Source organism: Eurosta solidaginis, chromosome 2, assembly GCF_040869045.1.
Source record: "Eurosta solidaginis isolate ZX-2024a chromosome 2, ASM4086904v1, whole genome shotgun sequence".
NCBI classification, from domain to species: domain Eukaryota; kingdom Metazoa; phylum Arthropoda; class Insecta; order Diptera; family Tephritidae; genus Eurosta; species Eurosta solidaginis.
The window spans coordinates 287,830,011-287,848,916 of record NC_090320.1 but is presented as its reverse complement, the minus strand read 5'-3'; the positions used below and the strand labels follow the sequence as shown (position 1 = coordinate 287,848,916).

Below are 18,906 nucleotides of genomic sequence, written 5' to 3'. Positions count from 1 at the left end.
AGATGTCGCAGTGTTGTGAATATCAATTGGCACGAACCAGAATAGAAGTAGGATTAATGAAGACAAACAAAAAACCGCTGTGATGGCTGAATGGTTATAGCAGCGGCGCCTAAACGTTGCCGATGAAGGAATTTAGCAGTTCCCGAAATGGATCTATACAACGAGCTTTGGCAGTTGTCTAAATTTTTTCTTTCTTCTATTCTAATTTAAAAAAAAAAAAAATTTTTTTCAATTAAGAAAAAATTTATCATAACAATAATAATGATAAAAAATTATTGTTAGGCCTTGAGCTCGATTCGAACCCGCGATCTTAAAATCAGTAGGCCGATATAACAACAAAAATTGTGAATCATTTTGTTTATAGCCTACCAACCAAGTTTAAATATAACCTACGCGTTACGGCTCCTTTTAAAAATGTGAATATGTAGGCACATATATTTACCAGGTGAGGCTTTGTCCTTCGTAAGAACACTCAAAGTGGTGAAGCAAAAGCTTTCTCAAGACAGTCGAATTAATGAACGTGTGTGCTACTACCCTAACGTAGTGGACAGTCGAACTAGTCTGAAAACTGAAGCTACGCGGTCATCCATTCCAAAATATCGTTTTGATTTAACGAAGACTATTTAAATCAAGGTGTGAACACAAACGTCTGGCAACTTTGGGCTACATTTTAAAAATTGTATGCAAGGTTTTTGTAAAATTTTAATTATATAGATGCGCCGAGGAGTATACGATTTTCAGCCATGAGTTTCGCAGTGACATCCACTTAGACTGCTTTTGATTCCGAGGGCGGCATCCTTGGCCGAATAGTCACTCCCTAATGTTTCAAGGTGTTTCTCTGGTGTAGCTCGGCAGCATAGCGCGACAAAAACATCAGTTAGAAAGTCTTCAGACCTACACCTAGATCTTCTAGGAAAGTGACGTCGACGAAGGTACATATGAGTTCGAAGTCGTAGTCCTATAGCTTCTGTGCTGGCATAGGGTGTGAGGGTCAGGAAGCGTGGTAGCGACTTGTGGTCGGGATTGCTACTGTTCGCACATCGGGAATGGTAGCTCTTAATCATCGGGAATTGTAGCTCGAAAGAACTGGATTCGCCCTGTGCCACGAGAGTCATGAGTATTAATAGACCATTAATAGCAACCGTAAGTCGCCTTTGTGCATGACCGTCAAGGAGTCACAAATGATTTAACGAAATTGTGTTCGCGACGATTATTAGGAGTTAACCCCACCTGAAACTACGCTTTGCACGAGATACACAGACAATAGTGTGAACATTTTATGTATCTCTATTTCTTTTCAGCAGACGCAGCAGTACCATTTCCAAAGACCGGGGTTAGGTTCAAAGGCTCCCTGGAGTAAGTGAACCAGGGACAATCCCTCCGCAAAGAGCTACTCCTGAAAATTTTTGAACGATCTGCAAGTTTTTGAGGCAAAAACCCCGGATCTTTCCGAAATGGCCAAAACGTTGATTTCCTTAAATACATACAAATAAAACCTTTCCTAAATATTATTTTATTAAATAGAAAAATCAAGCTTTTTAAAGTAAGAACACCGGCGTACGCCGACGCGCTGCCCACGCCGCCGCCGCCGATAAAGTAATCGGCGTAAACCTCTAGTTTGTATATAGTATCATCGATATCGAAACCGAAATCGGAAATCGTACAAAAGTTGCAAGAGACACCTATCCAGTTAAATATATGGTGGATGTTGAACAAAGTATTACAAATAAACAACTAATTTTTTATGGGGGTATTGCAAAGTACGGGTGGGACAATTCGCTTTTGCTTGAACTTCATTGTAATTTCTCTTTAATTAGAAATTTATCACTTAAAGGTGAATATTCGTTTGATACGAAACGAGTGACACATTAAACGCAGGTTTGTAATTCACATAAAGGATGACCATTTTTTAATATCATTTTCTTTTCTACGAAAATGTTTACCCTCATGTTGCACTCTTAAATTTTTCTCTTGAACTAGGTCACCTAGCGCTCTGCAAAATGGCTAAATTTGTAGCTAATGGTCTTTGATAAAATAAAAAAATAAAAACTAATTTGGTCATAAAGGATCAAGGCCCAAACATATTCGACTTGTGTATCGTTTTGGGGCCTAAGTTGCGTCAAGAGCTGATTTGGAAGACCGGCGTGCTCATTGCTATGTTCGCAATCCACAGACAGCGCAACGGGACCGTTAAAATCCGATTCAGAAACCATAAACAATCAAGAGCTTGGACTTTTTCGGGATCGCAGTCACAGTTTTGTAACATCTCTAATATAAATATGTGCGTATAGACAAATGCTCTTAAACAGCCCATCATTATTGCATTCTCTTGTGAATATTGAAACATATTGAACTAAAGACGACTTTTCGCTTTTAATTTAAGAGCAATCAGATTTCTTTTACTGATAATTGTTTAATAAATTTTACAAGGTAATTTTATTTGAAGCAATTAAATTTTAAAAATAAAGCAGTGATAAAAAATGTTAAATTCTTAAGATGATAATTGAAAAGTTGATTCGTTTTGTTTTGTTGATTTTCCGACATATACATAATTTATCCACCCTAATTGATGTATATTGGAACGATTTTCTGCCATCCCTTGTCAAATTTGGTTTGAAGACAAAGCGGTTTCGGCGTTGCCCCTTCATCAGTGTCAGTTTTCGTTCTGGCACTGATGAAGGCGCAACGCTGAAACCGGTTCGTTTCCAAACTTGGCAAGGGATGACGGAAAATCCTTCCAATATACATCCATTATGAAAAGCTCTTTGTCGAACAAACGTAGCTGCTGCAATAAAGCAAGGAGGCACACTCATACCCGTTGGCGAAAAGAGGAACCACTGAGGCTTTTCTCCCATTAAATAAATAAAAAATAAATGTAAGGCGGGATAACCGCTGCAGAGATTATAGACCGAGCTTCTCTTCCAATTTGCGTCGTGCTCCTTTTACTTTTGCCTACAAATTGGCGAGACGGGACCTACTTGTCTTATGTTGACTCCGAACGGCATCTTCATGGCACATGAGTTTTCATTTGGAAGATTTTCATAGCAGAAATACACTCGGAGTGCCGAGCGGCGACCCTGCTTAGAAAAAGTGTCTTCTAATTGAAAAAACTTGTTTCAAAAATTTTGATGTTGCATTGCCCGGGGAGTGAACCCAGGATCTTCGGTGTGGTAGGCGGAGCACGCTAGTATCACATCACGACGGCCTTTTAATCTGCAAAAAGCCGAAGCCTAACCAAGGGTCGATGTATAAATGTTACTATGATGTTGTTGTTTCCCTGGAGATTGAGTTAATTGTCATTTTAGTTCTCCATATGACATCACTTCTTAAGCATTTCTGATATTTAATCACCATTCAATAAATTCACAACCAGCATTGTCGACGATTAACGAAATACAAACTTAAAGCTTTTAAATTATCTACTGACAACAAAGCATATAACACCCATTTGAATCATTTATTGTATTACATCACATATGAACTTATATCGTATCTATCCCTTTACTTCACAGTGAATAATATCATATCGTATAATATTAGTTGACATTATCTTCAGGTCTGTTTTGGTATGAGATAATTTGTTAGTTGTTATAAATTCCCAAGTGACCTCATATTATGACTTACCAAAAACAAAAAAATATTTTAGATCAGCGTAGGAACGATGATATCACTTCATATACCATAAATCTGTGTATGCATATCGTTACCATATTACATTGAAATTGATTGTTATGTATGTGCTATATAATCGCGAATCCACCATAGCATGACTGAAAATGGCATAAAAAGGCGATGATGTACATATCGATTGCAGATTGTTTCATAAAGTCATTCTATGCATTGTCAAATAACATAGATATATGTGACCCGGTCTATGAAAAGATGGCTTATGACTCAAAAAAAATTACTACCACTAAGAAACTGAAGAAACACATTTAACAGCTGTTTCTCGCCATTTCTTTTTTGAGTCATAAGCCACCTTTTCATAAACCGGGTCACATATATAATTGAGCATCACTTCACTTTACGCTTATATTACATCATTTATGACAGCATCACATTAAGCGACGTATCGTATTCTGTAGTTAATGCTTAAAAAACTCTTCACAATATCATAAAATCACACAATGTTATATAATATGACAATTTTTTTAAAAATATTTACACCACATCGCTGAAAAACCTTGAAGTATTGTGATAATTTCGTTAAGATAATTCGTTAAGTCATTTCATACGAAATAACATCAAATGTAGGGTGGGCGTGACCTTAGTACCAGCTAAGCGGCCATATACGTATAAGATGAGCGAGAATACACCACAAGTTAGTTCGATTTCGATGCTTGTACAGTAAGGAAGTGTCGCACGAACTCTTAGAACAGCACTAAAGAGTGCGTTTGACACGTGCTCACTGTAGAAGCGCTGAAATCAAACTAAATAAATATTTTATTCTGCTTTCGCACTCGCTACACGTTTGTTCGCATCACATCACGTCAACGTCACATCATACCATACCAAGCAGTTAATTTGCAACTAAGATCTATTTTCATTTCATATCACATCACATCAATCTAATATCATATCCTACCAAACACTTCATACGAAATTGTATATAATGTAATGTATTTATTTATTACGGCTTTCCTAAGCCTAACTTAAATCTATTTTACATGTTTATAATTGTCTTCTGGACTATGCAATCTAGAATAGTTACATCTATGTCCTACCTTGGAGTACTATGGATGGGAGACTTCCAGATCATGCGAACAAAGCGTTGCGATTATGTAGTATGTAGGCATTTTACGCATGTTAGTAAAGCGCGAAGGCAACATCTGCACGGCGATGCACTGAGTTAATCGAGTGATGCGTTTCAGTATGTGCTTCGGCAACCTTTTTTGTATGCGCACAAGAGCTTGGAAGTCTTGGCGCTACACAGCAGTATAGTTTCGCTGCACTTCTATCGATGCTATGGAAGTCCGCCTGTCCAGCACTAAATTGGTAGTGTTCTGCAATAATTGTACAATTTTTGTTTAAATTTATTGGAATGACATGATTTAATATCAATCGGTAGTTCATTATATGATTTAAGACCTTTATAATACAGATTACATTTGTCTGCTTCAGTTTTATAAGCCGGCAGATTAAAATCATTTTTATTACGAGTATGTACAGAGTGCACATCTTTTACATATTTTATATTAGTCCTCAAATACGCAGGCAAAGTTCCTTCTATTATGTTTTTAATAAATTTTATGGTATAATAAAAAAGTTGCTGTCTAATGCTAAGCCAATTAAGAGAGCATAGCATGTCTCTGATAGGTGTGTCATACCGTTTTTTGAGAATGAATCTCATAGCGCGGTTCTGTTGCTTTTGTAGCTTGTATATCTGACTATCTCGCAAGATGAAAAATATAGTTGGGCAATAAATAAAATGAGGTTCGATTATAGATCTGTAGACGATGATTTTATACCTTCTATTTAAATATTTGCAGGTTCGTTGTGTAAAATATAACTTTTTCGCTATTTTTCCTACCGTATAATCCACGTGCTCGTTGAAATTCAGCTTATCATCTATTTTTATTCCCAAGTATTTTATAATGCTGACTTTTTCAATTAGTTCGTTATTTATATTTAAGTTTTGTAGCTCATTGTTTTGAAAATTGCGTCTAGATATAACCATAAATTTCGTTTTATTGACATTCACTTTTAGTCTGTTTACGCATAACCAACCATATACGCTGTTAAGATCTTCTTGTAGCTTAGCATATATTTCAGTAATATTGTTCCCACTTATCATCAGCAATGTATCATCAGCAAACAATTTTATTTCACAGTGCTTAATGGAGCTAGTTATATCATTAATATATATATTGAACATTATGGGTGCCAGCACAGACCCTTGAGGTAGACCAACAGGTACCTCCCTTTTATCCGATACGGACGTTCCAATCACTGTTCTTTGGTATCTGTTAATTAGGAAGTCTTGAAACCATTTTAGTTCTATACCAGAAACGCCTATGCAAGAAAGCTTTTTCAGCATTAATTTTTGGTCGATCGTCTCGAATGCACGCTTTAAATCCAAAAACACAGCTAATATGTGTTTTTTCCTGCTTAAGTCTTCTTTCCAGTTAGCTAGAACCAAATTCAAAGCACTTTCACATGAATGTTTTTTTCGAAAACCAGATTGTTGAGGTATAATAATTACATTATCTTCTAAATATTTTACCAGCTGATTTTTTACCACTGTTTCCAAAATTTTTTCATCACATTGTAACGTGTTAATAGGTCTTATCTCCTCAGCTTTGATGGTATTTTTCACTTTTTCTAATGGCACAACTATAGAAGATTTCCATAAACTAGGAACGAGACCTTTATCTAAGCTCTCATTAACAAGCTGAGAATAGAAAAAACCTGTATACGTTATGGAATCTTTAACGACTCCTTCCGACACAAGTTTCTTCCCTCCAATTTTATTTTTAAACTTACTTACTATATCAACTATCTCTGAAGTGGAAACTTTCTGAAACTTAAAAACATTACGGCCATTTTGCTCATCTATAGTACCTTCATTACTAAAAGAAGTAGGAATATTCATGCTAATCTCCAATATACTATCAATGAAATAGTCATTCAAAGACTGCGCTATTTCATTTTCCTCTGTGTAGAGTTGGTCGTTTATTTTAATTTTTTTAATACCATTATTTTCTTTAGCCATGCTTATGGAATTTTTCAAGTTTTTCCACATGACCTTACTATCACCAGCACTATGGTTGATTTTGTTTTCCATGTACTTGGCTTTTTTTATCTTAATTAGCCGTTTATATTGGCGTTTCGCAATATAATATTCACACCATTCTCCAGTGGATAGGCTGATCTTGTAAAGATTTAGCTTACGTTTATTTAAGTTTATTTTTTGTTTTCTCTGTTTCGTAATCGTTTCCAATACCTTCTCTTACCTTTAGCTGGACTTTTTCACAGGCGTCTTTATTTTTACATTCTACAATAATGGCACCACTATTTACTTCTTTAACATTTTTAACAAGGCCTTCGGTAGGTTCGACAACTTTTTTTTAGAGCTTCCTTGGTTTCCTTAGCTTTTTTGCCCTTCTTTTTCGGTTTAATGACAATTTTATTCTCATTTACAGAAGCGACCTGAGCATAAGATAGTTTTTCTGGCTGATCATTTGCCACGCGTAAATCGCTAAGCAATTCATTGCTCTTTTTTAATTCATTAGATAAATATTTTACTATCTCATTCTTCATTGCAATCAATTTTACTTCTTATTTTATTTTCTCGCTTTTAAGAACTTCGGCCGATTAGAACAAAGTTCTTTTAACTCATACAATATTGCATCGCACCGAATTAGATTACGTCGCATCACATCAACGTCACATACGTAAGTTAGATTAAATTAGGTTAGGTGGTAGCTAGGTAGGGAAAGCCCACTTGGACAGCATGAATATTATTTGTGATGTCACATAAAATAATGATGACGTAGCCATAGCTACTTAGAGAATCGTTGTGTAGCAATGATATAGTTTAGAATAAGACCGATCTGAACTGAAATACTTTCGCCTAGTTCTAGCAAAAGCTGGGCAATTAAGCATAAAAAGACTCAATGTCTCCACCACATCATCCTCCATACAGCTTTAGCAGCACGGGTTTTCCAGTATATTGCGACGTACCGCATGGATTCCCATTGGATAGTGCCACACATACACAGTTGTGAGAACATTTTTATACACCAATGAAATTTCGTTTCATTCCATTCAAGGCGCAATAAATTCCATCACATTACATTCACCAAATTAGATTTCGTCACATCACATCATTCTTATATCACACTATACTAAACACTTACTACAAAATTCACACTTCTCTTTCTACTACCACTCAAATTTTATTAAATATATTCGTTGACATCACATTAGCCTTATGTCTATAATGTATCATACCAAAGTCATAGATTCCGTCACATCATATCACCCTTATGCCATAACTTATTATACTATGTCCAAACAGAAAAATATATTGAGGCAATTTCGATTTAAACTGAGTGGTGTTTATACAACTCAATTTAGCTTACACAATAGTAATTTGGTAGCCGGTTGGCTCATCTCTGCAGCAACAATTTTTGTGTGTTGTAAGAAAATATGTTCAATGTTTTGGTTTCATTTTGAGTTTGCCATCTTCTTTTGACAATCACACTTTACAAGGTTGCATTTGCAGTTTGATACAATTTATTACGCAATTTTTTTTTAAATTGGCAATGTATTATTACAATTTATTATATGATAAACTAGAAGACCCGGCAGACGTTGTTCTGCCCTAAATCTGGCCTATCTGCATACATTTTAATAAGCTAAAGACTCTCCTGAATTAAAAAAAATGTCAGAGTACCTCTAAATCGCGGGCCCTCTCAGAAATCCCCCACACCTTCTCGGCGGGCCTGGTGATGTGCTATACTTGATATCATTCGCTATAATATTTTTTAATGATAAGCACGTTGTTTAATTAAAAACCAACCAATTACACGGAAGTATATCCGCACCACCTGAAAATGTGAGTGCCGGTGCGTATACGTAACATTTTATTATTACGTATAAACAAAACGAATTTGCAATAAAATAATATTGCGACTATAAACTGAGATATAAACTATCCTATATTTCAAGTTAGATCGAACTACATACGGGGTGCAAAAAAAATTAAAAATCGGTTCAGTAGTTTAGGAGTGATGCGTGTTTGTACATAGTATTAAACAATTTTTCATATTAAATACTTGTTTCGTTTCCATGCCAATGAAGTCGTTACATCTAGAATCCCTTTTACTCAAGTAATTCCAAATCACAATGAATTGGATTTCTTGTCATCACATCAAGCAAATATGATATCATATCATATCATACGAAACTCAAATTTTGTTGCATTCCATGTAAGGCATGCAAGGGATGCGAGTTAAGTTCAATGCCACTCAAATTATACTTCATCACATCACACCAACTCAAAAGCGTATCTTATGGAACTCAAATTTCGTTGCACCCCATCCGAGAAGAGTGAAGAATCCATAAAATATTACTAAATGCCGCTGCACATCAACATCACACCATGTAGTAACAAAGTCAATCATGTGTGACATCATTTCATTATCTCAAGTTATGTTATTCGTCACATCACACCATACTAACGTCAGCTAAATTTAAATTTGTATAAGAAATATATCTATGTATATGTATGTTTTTTCTTCGAGCAAGAAACAATTTTTATTAAATAATTTCATAAACATCGTAATAGCAACACATTTTGTAAATTCGTTTCTCTAACCAAAATTTTACGAGTTCTCAAAATATTTTAACGGCGATTACATCTCAAATAGATTTTCATTTGATGCTTCATCTATGGCTGGTATAACCATTTGCTGTGACAGAATAGTAGGACCTAAAGCATATGGCGGCTGATCTGCAGTCTTAACATAAAATGTACCATTCTTCGGCAACGACGGCTCACCTCCCATACGCGCTCCAACGGCCGTTTGTGTAAATATCCAAAGCCCATTAGATGTGCGACGACATGGCACACCCCAAAAACCTAGCTTACTTGTAATCGATTCAGCAAAATAATGGTAGGCGCGCTTATGTGAGCAACCATAAAAATAACATTTTTTTTGAGAATGACCATAATTAGGATAAAATGCCGCATGACCCAATGGTTTCTTAAAACCAAAACTACTACTTGTCTGTATTGATTCAACATATTCAGCATCACTAGCATCGATGCGATTTTCAGGCGATTGATCGCGAAATTTTGGACCCGCCGGATCCAGCGCAAAGATTGTGTTGAAACGAAATGGATACGACTGCTTACCAGCGCTCCCAGCAATTTGTGCACCCAACGAGTGACCAATCAAGTAAACATCATTATAATCGAGATCAGCGCGTAAGTGCAGAAATTTTACAAACTCAGCAAGTAGATGACCAACATCTTTAACCATATCAGCTACAGCAAAATAATTCACATTCGATGAAGTGGGAGTCCAATCGCAAATAATGACATTATAATCATTTGGAGTATTGGTGGTGGTATTATTGACGTAACTTCGATAACTTCCGTCGTTATTGTTGTTGTTGTCGTCGTTGATGTTAATAATTGGCATCGGATAATCGGCGATATCACTATGAGAATCGCTTACTGTTGGCGCTGGTACGCGTTTTACTAGACTGAGATAAGCTTTTGTGAGTAGACGATTCAAAGCGCCTTTACTCTTACTCATCCAACCATGAATGATTATTCTGCAAAGGTAGGTAAAAAATAGAGAAAGGGAGAGGGAGAAAGAAAGGTTTAATTATTATTGGTAAAGAAGTTGAATAAAAATAAGACATTCTATGCAGAAAAAACCAAATAATAAATAAAAAAAAAAAAACATTCGCATGCAGCCATAGATGTGATATCGGAATAATACATCGAACATCGAAAAACAAAATAAAGTTAGATGTTTGAGTTTGGATAAGTCCATCATGTTTTGCTTTGCATGCAGCAGAACTAATAAACTTACCTACTGTCCTTCAAAACAACTGTGAAAATAAGCGATTATTTGATTAATCAAATATTTGATATTCAAACTCAACATTGCTCCATTTCATCCAATTAAATACTTAATCAAAAAGGTGAATTTTCAATTCATTAGGCTTTTGATTAATCAAAAAAGGAGATAAGTCGAGTCGGCACTAAATCATGACAATATATTTTGGAGATCATACGCATCGCCATTATTTCGATTAATTTTAGGGATTATCTCTGGATTACTTAAGTAGTGCTTTCGGAATTGTTTTTCAATTATTTTTGGATATTCCCAGGATCATTAAGGCATTATTCTTGGATCGTTCGGGGTTTTCGCGATTATTTTGTGATTGTGTTCATCATAAGTTCTGAACTTTCCGGACGAATTTGGAATTTTTTGAAAAATTATTTCGCATTAGCTCGGAACCATTTCGGGACCCTTTCGAAATGTTTCAAGGATGATCTTCGTAATATTTCTGCATTGTTTTTGCAATGATTTTAGAACTATTTCCAAACTGTTTCAGTATAATTTGAGACTACTTCGATGTGGTTTAGTAACTTATCGGGAAAAAGTTTCATGATTGTATTCGGGATCAGGTTGGAACTATTTCGCAACCACCTAAGACTACTTCAGAATTATCTCAAGATAATTAAAAAAGGTTTTAAAAAGGCTTGAGATATACATATATATATATAGATCATTATAGAGATTATTTCAAGGCTTTTTTCAGAACATTTCCGAATTGTATAAAGGATGGCCTTCGGATGACTTCAGGATAACTTCTGAATTGTTCTTGGGATCAATTAAGACTTTATCAGAAATATTTCAAAACATTATTTAGGACTATTTCGAGATAGTTTCGGAATTGTTTAGGGATAATTTCGAGACCATTTCAATATTTAAGTATCAGCTTAGAACTATTTCAGGATGGCTTTTCGGGATAGTTTAAAGATTATTATGGGATTATTTTAGGTATTGTTTTAAGACTGTTTCGGAACGAATTCGGGATTACTTCGGGACTATTTTTAGATCATTCTACGTCTAACTCCAGATCATTTTGGGATTATTTACTGACTGCTTTGGATTATTTCAAAAATGTTTTTTCGCGATTGTTTTTTACATCCTAAGTACTTCGGGATTAATACTATATTTTTGTTGCCCTAATAGCAAAATTTTTTTCATTATTTTGACTATAAGTATACTTAACCAATAACAATAACGTTTGGATAATTGGCCAATATATAGATGTATGTATTTTTACTACAACTGGTAAAGGATAGTAAAAAAGCAATTACTATGAATGCTGTTTGTGCGAATATTATTGCTTTACAATGGACCTTTAACTGGTCTGAACGAAGCAATTGGCAGATTTAGTATAATGCCCTGTCGAATACTGAGTTTTGAAATTTGTATGTTTTTGAGGCCAACATAATATTGCTTCTTTCTTAAACATATAAGAAAATAATATTATTTGCATTTAATCGGAAGTATATTTGTATGTATGTATGTATATGAGCCTATTTTGCAAATCTGCATCATACTACCTCATTAGATTAAGTCATACATTTATAGTATATGCACATATTATTTTTTCTCAAATGAAAAGTAATTAAAACAAGTAAGAAAGTCTAATTTCGGTTGAAACAGAAAACTATGTACCCAGCTGTGCGGCTAAACGCTGTTGTTTGCTTTGTGTGGTTAATAGTGTTATAAGGCTGCACAATAATATATATATGGGGTTCTTTTCTGAACTCATTTTCGTTCAAAAGGAGCAAAAAAGATACAGAGGCTACCACTAATGATGCAATTTAACAGTTGTAACTATGAAAAAAAAAAAAATGTTTATGCCAAATTTCGTTGGGATTGCGAGATTTTTGTTCCACTTATGACATTAAAGTATTTTGGAAAGAGTATTAAAAAAATGGGCACCCATCTTCAAAATTTGTTTAAGTTTTGTTCTAAGCTCAACCATACCACTATATAGTGAGATAGAATATCAGTCAAATATATTTAAATACCATAGAGTTTTTGCAAACTTTGTTAAGGTTAGACCTTTAGGAAAAATGGGCGTGGTTTTAAACTGATTTTGATTACCTTCACCCAGTCTATAAAACTTGGCAAGGATAGTGTCTCTTCTTTCCTTCTTTAACAGCTTTTGATTTACGGCTTGTTAAACTTCTAAATTTTCTTCTTCTAATTGTGGGTAGGTACCACGCCCATAATCCAAAATATTTTGGAATTTATGTTTTGCATCATAAAACCAATCCACCCACGTAATTTCATTAGCTTAGCGATACTCATTTTTTGTATTATCTCATTTTTTCCATTTTTCTAAATTTTCGATATCGAAAAAGTAGGCGTGGTTATTATGTGATTTCGTTTCACTTTCAATACCAATCTATTCTGGGTCCAGATAAGGCCGTATACCAACTTCGGTGAAGATATATCAATATTTGCTCAAGTTATCGTGTTAACGGACGGATAGACGAACAGCCGGACAGAGACATGGCTTAATACATTTTTTTTTTCGATATTGATGATTTTGATATATGGGAATCTATATCTATCTCGATTCCTTTATACCTGTACAACCAACCGTTATCCAATCAAAGTTATAATACCCTGTGTACAAGTACAGCTGGGTATAACTACAGTCATATCGACATTCACGTACGTATACATTAGACTGGGTCGATTTATTAACCGATATCGCGCGATCGATTTTTCGATAGGATTTGGGCTCAGGAAAAAAAGTTCCACTACGCATACCCAAAAAAATAATTTTCGATCCTGCGAAATTTAATTATTTTGACTTTTTTCGACTGATTTTTAATGTTTTTTAAAATTTTCATTTGGGTCAGACAGGGTATACATATGAAATTTTTATTAGTAGGTCATGAAAAAAACCTTAAAAATCAAAGTCGAAAAAAGTCAAAAAAGTTAAATTTCGCAGGCTCGAAAATTATTTTTTTGGGTATGCGTAGTGGAATTTTTTTCCTGAGCCCAAATCCTATCGAAAAATCGATGGCGCCATATCGGTTAAGTTTCGTCCATACAAATCGACCCACCATACTATACATACATACATGTGCATGTATTTACTTATATTTTAAATTAGTCGCATCACTGGATTTTAACACTTTCTAACAAATTTAATTATTTTATAACAAAATAGTGAATAATTTTCATATGTATATATGTATGTTTATAAAATATTCCCCCGTTTTGACTCATTTTCATTTTTTGTTAGTACACATCTAAATTGCAAAAAAAAAAAAATTCAAGCATTTTTATGAATAAAATACAATTATTAATTTTATTCATAAAAATTAAATAAAAATTAAAGGGTTAAAATGAACGAGTTAAATTTTTTATTTTCCGCCTTCGGATTATTAATACTGATGTCAAGACGCGTAGACTGACACCTCTCTCGATATTTTTGGTAGCGTATTAGCAGTCGACCCCTCAACTACACTATCACCGCTTCATCATATATATATTATCATAACATGATAAAAGTTATTGCTTTTTGATAAATATTTATCAACGTAATATTGAAAGTATGTGTCACACTGATGCAAATATTTTGTTTATGTTTTAAACGACTTTCAGGTACAGAGGTGAGTAACAACGCAAATTATTAAGCGCTGGTACAAAAAAGCAAATGCGCTACAGAGTAAGTTTACTTTAGGCTCACCTAGTTGGATGCTTTGCATTGAATTCGGACATTTGTAAAGAACTATAATCATTTGTAATAATTTCACGTCCACATTCGGCAAAATCACTTTTGTATAAGAAGAATCGCATTCTGACAGGCGCTGCGCTCGTAAATGGGTTCAAATGCCCAGCAATACGTTTCATAAATGTCGTATCAAAGTGTCGAGCAAAATAGCTGGTGGGGCGATGAAATGTATGACCGCAGCTATCGCGCAATGAGCTGGAAAGTGGCGCGCTATATGCATAAGGAGCTGTAAAGAAATAAATTAAAATTAATTAAAAAATTTAGCTCGACATAAATCACCTCGGTGGTAAAACGGCAAAAGTATTTATTTTTATTTTTTTAAATTTTAATGCGAAAATTTGGATGCCCGGGTTTATTGCAATCCTCGATGTCTAGCTGGTTATTTTTGTGACTAAAACACCCCAGTATGGCTAAACGGATAAAGGCGGAAATTTGGCACCCAGAAAGTGAATAGTCTGAAAGAATCTATTGGTTATGCTTGTCTTGAGACAGTTTGTTTGAGAGACAGTCCAACATTTTTTGGATTAGTTACTTTTTAAATATTTTTTAAACGCAAACTCAATCATGCCATAACGGCTTGGGGTATTTGAATACAATTTTGCAGTCAGTAAGTCAATAGTCTGAAAGGATTTAATGGCTATGTTTTTTTTTGAGCGTGGAACAGTCCTAGCCACAGCCCATCTACCCATAAACGAATTTTTGAAATAGGTTAACCTTTAAGTCTAATTGACCTGGACCTTAGTCTTGGGCCTATTTTGGGATAATTTGCGCCACTTTCGAGATAGTTTCGAAATTGTCCTTAAAATGATTTCCAGACCATTTCGGAGTTGTTTAAGAATGATTTCGGTCATATTTCGGGGCCGCATATATTCAGTAAATGGATAGTGAACTTACATATTTACGTAGGTCGAAGTCCAAGCAATTTTGGACTTTTCGATTAACGAAGTTTTTGCTCAATTTTCTTCGTACGTGTTTAGCCAGGTAAAGTCTAGTTTTACAAACTTTAGATTCTTCTTAAAAGTAATCTATATATATTTCAATTTGATTGGCTATCTTTGAATTGAATTCTATACCAAGCAAATAAAACTTTTTTTATCGCTGAATCTCATAACTAAGCGTAATACTGTACCGCTAAACAAAGTAAATATTATTGATTCCCACACTCAAACAGTTAAGTACCGCAATCGGAAACTAAAAATTGATAGCAGACGTCAGCACATTTCCCTGGCCTCTGGAAACATTCAACAACAATTTTCTAGATGACGTAAATATTGGTAGAGTATTTTGAATACGATATATGTATGTATGTAAGCGTAACAGTAAAACCGGACAACTTTTATTATCAATCAATTTCTATCATCTGAAATTAGCTGGTTTCATGAAGAGGACCGGCGTAAAGCTAAAAAAGGCACTCCAACCTCTATATAGAAAACTTCGTATGCTCTGTAACATGAATTATAGAAATAAATTGATAAATAAAGAAAGTGCTTACAATATAAAGATAGTTCTGTCGCCAATATGCGAAATGTGTGCTTGTTTTTTTGAGGGTCATAGTCAAAGAATGACTAAGTCAATCCAAACTCAAATTAGACTTATTTCCTTTCAACCACATATACTAGGCGGATTATATAACTAATCGCGATCATGTGAGGAGAAAAAGTTGCTAGCTAAGTCGCTGAAGGGCGGAAATGGACGTATAATAGCTGTAGATTGGCAAAAATTGTGCAGCGCTCAGATCTAGAAGCAGAAATTTTTAGCATATGTTCTAGAAAGCTTTTAGAATAGGGGTTTTCACTTTGGTTGTTGAGCATACTTCTGGCAACACTATATACTCATTCAATCTGTGTTAGGTCCTCGCGAACCAGCCAATTCAATCAAACCTAACGTTCATTGTAGGAGAGTTGCCACCATCCCTTATATTAATTTAATTTTGCTACGTTCATGACCTTAAACTTTTTTATCATTTTATACTTTTTTTTACTTCCTTTATATTAGGTCGGTTGAATGTTTATCCGCTTTTCATACAAATCTTGAAATCGATTTTTAAGTAACTCTACATTGAGCTACAAACGTGAAACTTTAAACATAGGTTAGAACACCGTGACAATGCAACAAAAGGAAAAAAATCCGTTACGTGGCGCACCGATCGAAATAATTAGATACGAATTTGAAAATTTTCGAACCAGCTTTTAAGTGACTTCTCGATGAGCTAAATACATGAAATTGCAAACTTAATTCAGAGGTCGATGACAGCCGATGACACGATACAAAAAGATTCGCTAGGAGGGCGGAGGGGGGGGGGGGTTCACGGGATGAGATATTTAGAAAAATCAAACGGAACGGATGGAATTTTGGGATTAATTTTTATGTAAGTTCTAATTGAGCTACAACTGTAAAACTTCACAGATAGGGTAAAACGCCGCGAAAATTTAAGAAAAGGAGAAAAAAAAAAATTGCGCACGGATCGAAATATTTAGATACGAATTTGGAAATTTGGTGTTTTGAGATCGATTTTAAAGTAACTTCTCATTGAACTACAAACATGAACCCTCAGAGACAGGTTAAGACACTGTGACAAAGGAACAAAAGGAGAAGGGATTCAAGGGGTTGTGTAGCGCAATATATAGCTTCTCCAACCCAATTTTCGACCTCACCTTCGAGCGGCGAATCCCGTTTCACTAACTGACGAGGCTCTGGCGACCCCAAGCTCCTCATGGAACTTGGGGGTGGGGAGGGAGGGATGGCCTGAAGGTTCAATGTGGCCATATAAATCGTTCCCAAGATGGTCGGGCCAGCACCTTAATGGTGCTGTGTTACCGGAGCGTATCGGATCTGTATCCGACAAAGGACCATCACATCGATAATACTCCCCAAAGCCTTCGGGGAGTAACCTAATCGCTACAACAACAACAACAACAACAACAAAAGGAGAAACAAAATCCGTTAGGTGGCACACGGATAAAAAAAATTAGATAATAATTTGGAAACTTGAAACCGGGTTTGAAGTAACTTCTCGATGAGCTAGAGGCAAACAATTTAGAACTTAATTCAGAGGTCGATGACAGCCGATGACACAATACAAAAAGTTTCGCTAGGAGGCGCACGGACTGAGATATTTAGTAAAATCAAACGGAACGGAGGGAATTTTGAGATTGATTTTTATGTAAGCTCTTATTGAGCTACATGCGTAAAACTTAACAGAAAGACACCGAAAGGGAGAAAATAAAAATAAAATAAAAAAAATTTAAGCACTTCTTGTATATAAATGGAAAAAATCAGCGAAAAATGTATCCTTATATAACGACATATTCTTCCTAAACTTTGATTTTTAAATTTTGACATAGAAATTGCAAAAATATTTATGAGAAGTAAAAATATAAAATTGGAGCGCATATTACTTGGATTGGAAAGTTGGTAGGAAAGGAGATATTATTAGTCAGTCAATTGCGCTCCACCTTTATATTTTTACTTCTCATAAATATTTTTGCAATTTCTAAGTCAAAATTTAAAAATCAAAGTTTTGGCTAGAAAATGTCTTTATATAAGGAGACATTTTTCGCTGATTTTTGTCCATTTATGTATATAAAGGAAGAGCTTCAAATTTTTTAATTTTATTCTTATTTAATTTAATATTGTTTTTTAGCCTTTTAAGGTTCAGTTAGACAAAATGTTTAGCTCAGAACTAATTTGAAAAAGTTTTAAGTTTAACCCCTCACTAGAACCTAATTCTGAGTTAAAGAGTTTTGTTAATATTTACATACCATTTGTAGTAAGTAGCACTAGCACAATAACAACAAGAGAAGCCATGAAAATTTGTCGCGTGCCTTGGTTAACGCTATTATGAAATGTGGCACGTACTTCGCGCATTTCAACTCTTTAATGGACGAATTTGGCAGTTGCCTTTATAAAAAAAAAAAAATAAATAAATTCAACTTAAACAAGCACTTCCACTTCAATTTTCACTTTTATTACACAAACACGTGTTCATGCACGGATATATGAGTTCAGTTGCTTGTATAACAACAATTCAATAAACACCAGACAACTTTTAATAGTAGAGGGGAAACCCCGATGAAAACATTAATGCACTTATTCGCGAAAAAGGGTCACTAAAACATCTGCATGAAAGGTACTTTTACTTTGTCGCCCTTGAACTCAGACGTGATCCATTCACGTGCGCCTCCCACGTCAGCTTCGTGGGCAAGTTATTTGTAGCTTGTTAATATCAAATTTAAACTCGTTCCGTCAGCAAATTTAAGCGCTAACATTAACCAGTCGAATTGATCGTCAAAGCGCAACTAAATTTCGGTAAAGTGGTTAAAGAGTATAAGTTAAGCGCTTGATCTTGGTGATGATCTGTTGGTATTCGACGAAATCGCATCGCTTTCTGCTAGTCACTAATCGAGAGTAAACAGCTGTAAACGATCGCAATAAACGTGTACGCATGTTTGTCTAATACTGATGTCAACGATACAGTGAATGACCGATGAACGAGGGGCCCTTATTTGTGAAGCGCCGTTTTGGAAGAATTCAAAAGATAAAAAGAGTTTGCAAACTGATGTGATAAATATTTATTGTTGTGTATAAATTGTATTTTGCTTATTTGCA

The 18,906-nt window shown here is 34.9% G+C and overlaps 1 protein-coding gene across 2 annotated transcripts; it reads right to left on the bottom strand.

Annotated features, from left to right (window-relative positions):
• Positions 1 to 9,229: 9,229 nt before the first annotated feature.
• LOC137241114 (phospholipase A1 2) lies at positions 9,230 to 18,618 on the bottom strand. Of its 2 annotated transcripts, XM_067768371.1 has the most exons (4): positions 18,271 to 18,618; positions 18,060 to 18,198; positions 14,254 to 14,524; positions 9,230 to 10,287 (listed from the first exon to the last, which is right to left on the bottom strand). In XM_067768371.1, the coding sequence occupies exons 2-4, from the start codon at positions 18,163 to 18,165 to the stop codon at positions 9,360 to 9,362; spliced, it is 1,305 nt and encodes a 434-aa protein (XP_067624472.1). In that variant the 5' UTR covers positions 18,166 to 18,198; positions 18,271 to 18,618; the 3' UTR covers positions 9,230 to 9,359. The 2 variants fall into 2 exon arrangements, with proteins under 2 accessions (XP_067624472.1, XP_067624471.1); XM_067768370.1 differs by having other exon boundaries at positions 18,060 to 18,617.
• Between the last annotated feature and the right edge of the window lie 288 nt (positions 18,619 to 18,906).